This window comes from Octodon degus, unplaced genomic scaffold, assembly GCF_000260255.1.
Source record: "Octodon degus isolate 3935 unplaced genomic scaffold, OctDeg1.0 scaffold00230, whole genome shotgun sequence".
NCBI lineage: Eukaryota > Metazoa > Chordata > Mammalia > Rodentia > Octodontidae > Octodon > Octodon degus.
The window spans coordinates 422,078-425,301 of record NW_004524806.1 but is presented as its reverse complement, the minus strand read 5'-3'; the positions used below and the strand labels follow the sequence as shown (position 1 = coordinate 425,301).

The 3,224-nt window shown below is 35.1% G+C and overlaps 1 protein-coding gene across 1 annotated transcript in view; it reads right to left on the bottom strand.

Annotated features, from left to right (window-relative positions):
• LOC101561781 (solute carrier family 5 member 4-like) overlaps positions 1-3,224 on the bottom strand; it is a 134,560-nt gene that overhangs the window by 114,733 nt on the left and 16,603 nt on the right. The window contains exon 5 of the mRNA XM_004645553.1: positions 2,609-2,713. Coding sequence (XP_004645610.1) covers positions 2,609-2,713 — 105 coding nt within the window. The remainder of the gene's footprint in view (positions 1-2,608; positions 2,714-3,224) is intronic.

Sequence of the window (3,224 nt, the reverse complement as noted above, 5' to 3'; positions counted from 1 at the left end):
TTACACTGTGTCCTGTAAGTATGCACCATTATTATATATCAACTAAAATAATTACAAAAGCCTGTCCCTAACTGTCATATTATCAAGGCTCTGTTTTTTTATATGGTATAGTACCACAAAGACATTAAATTAATAAATTTAAAATTATATGCAGATTGCTTATGTATCAAATGGACTTAAAATTATATGTATGTAGTTTATATATCAAATTCTGTATTGTTGTTGTAAAATATAGGACTTAAATTTTTCCACTGAAATTATTTTAAGTGTAAAATTCAAGGGCATGAATTACAGCATAATGATCAGAAGATATTTTTCCTAATAAATGTTAATCGCAATGACAAAGGCTTTTCTGTTGCTATAAAGGAGTATACTGAAACACCTTTCAGTATCTGAATAAGACTGTATATTGATGATAATTTATCTATTTTTTTATTCATTTTAATGAGAAACAAGATAACAATGAGACAGTTTCAAAACAGAGTGGTAGGACAGCTACAATAATTAATATATTGCATATTGTTGTCTTTGTAATAATTATGCAGAGGACAAGATACAGACATGATATCTTGTCTAAACAATATTAGTATAAACCTTTCTTCTCAATGCAAACAAGATACCTCAGTCCTGAGATAAACATTCTGTCTGGTTAAGGTCAGCTATCAGTTGTTAGGCAAGCTTATTTATTTGCTACCAACTTTGAAAAAGTATAAGTAAAGGATTGTCTTGTGGAAAAAAGTATCTATCTATCTCTCTACACAAAATCATAATTTATACTCAAGCTAATTTCCTGGTTTTAAAGTTTTCTATATGGGGGACCCCTCCAGACCCAGCCCAGGCCTGGCATACAGGCCTGGTGTGAAACTCTCCAGACGAAGTCCCTGAAGAGAGGCTAGGGGCCAGAACTACCCAGCTAATCCAGGAACAGAACATTTTGCCAGAGGGGCACGGCCAGTTCACTTCCACAGGCTGCAGCAGGAAGAAGCTAAGCACAGCAGCCTGACCCAAGCCAGGCAAGTCAGGACAAATTCAAACTTTGTAGATCTGAACCCGGTAAGCTGAGGCACTTTGCTAGATCCAGATCTATAAGAGCATCTTCCCTCTTTCTCACTTGACTGAGAGAGGGGGCAAAAGGTAACCAGGGTGAACTAGTCTGATTGGAAGACACCAGGTACATCAAGGGGAGGTGATCAGACAGAACTTAGGGGAACTAACTTAAATACAGTTTCCCAATTTAATATCTGCTTAGCTACACAGACATAATGCTTGCTCTTACTGTCTAAAATACAAACCCATTAGTTACAAAAGTTTGTCAACTGCTAAATATCACTACCAATATTAGTATTCCTAATTGTAGTTCTGTAAATACAAAACTGTAAATACAAAACTGTAACTGCCTTAAAAATATAATCTCTCTTGAGTAAGAATTTTGGTCAGAGGACAGTGCTATACAAAATGACAAAGAGAAGGAGCAAAATGCAGGTCCTGAGCCTACCAAAAACAAATGCAAGAGACACTAACATAGAAGAAATCGGGAATCACACAGCTGAAATATCTTGTGCCACTTAAACATAGCAATTGGTTTGATTGCAGTAATGACTCCGTGCAATAGGAGAACAAAGGCGTAGTTCAGCTTTTTCTTTCATGAGCATGGAGACACCAGCCTGTAAACTTGGCAAGATTATGTATTTAAACACTACTACATGAAGAAGAATTGAATGTGTCTTTGCTTTCCATTTCTGCTGCTGAATCTTCACATTACTGTCTTCCTTTTTCCTTATCATCTCCAAGAAATGTAATTTGACCAAGAACTTTGAAGTCAGTCATAATAGCACACACCTGTAGCCTCAGCAGTGTGGGAGGTGAGGAAAGAGGATCACAAGCTCAAGCCCATCCCGAATAATTTAGCACAGGGATAAATTCTGTGTAACGAACTAAAAATTAAGCAATTTTCAGTACTGTATAAACATCCAACAAGCCTGGAAAATTTCCAGAACTAGTCCTTCACTGGCTGAAGTATGTTGAGCTATATGTTAACTGTTACACAAGATACCAGTTGTGCCTTGTCTCAATGGAATATTCATTCACTTCTAAACTGAATTTGTGTCTCAATTTGTAAATCTATTGTGCATCTAAGTATACCTTTTTGTTTGTTTGTTTGTTTAAGCTTGTTTGTAGTTTTAGTTTATTACATGCTATTGAAAAAAGTAGGAGAGAATAAAACTCTTTTTTGTATAGCTAATGAACTGTTACAGATAGTTAATAGCTGTTACCTATCTGAATGAGATACTTTGTTCTTTGATCATATCTATTTTTCCATATCCTTATCCTTAATGACAGAATTCTTTCTCTTTTCATATCCTTAATGACAGAATGGATTTACACTCTAGAGGCTATTAGGACTTGAAACCCTATGATTCTATGAGCTAGGTTTCTGAAGCAGCACCCATCTTTTCTCATTAATGCTTCCCAGAGAGACCCTAGGGAAATCAAGACGTCTAGATGGTTTTCTTCTGTAAAGACATTAAAAGCTGATCTACTCTGTTTTCTAAACTCTGTGCATCAGGCAGTTCCTTGGAGGTAAGATGCCAGGAGGCACTGAACTCACAGAAATTCCAATGGCCACAATAAGGAAGAGGGTAAGGATGGAGAGGATGATCTGTAGTCTTTTTCCACCAAATCGCTTCCTGAGATATTCCGGCATGGTCACCACCTGCAGAGATAAATATTAGCAGTTATTGACCTTTGGAAGACCATCTTGGGAGCTCTTATCAGCTCGAACATTTGCTAGACATTGTGACCTTTGAAAAATGACAACAGCTTTGTTTCTATTTTATGAAGCAGAAAGTGAAGGTTTAATATGAAAGCTGATGTTAAGTACCTATAATAACACTAAATGCCTGGTAGACACTTAAGAAATGATTTTGCTATTTTACCTATTATATTTTAGTCATTAAAAGAAATATTACCTGCAAATAATTAGATACAACTATGATTAAGGAATAATTGGTCATTGAATAAATTATAAATATACACTTAATGTATATTTAATCATATTCATATGATTATCTTTTTGGTTTTTTCATAATTTTATTGATAAATAAATAGCAATGAGACAGTTTCAAATCAAATCACTAGGACAGTTTCAATAATTAACACACTGCATACATTCTTCTTAGTGGTTAATTGCTGTACAAGATGTGGACTTGAGATCCTATTTACAA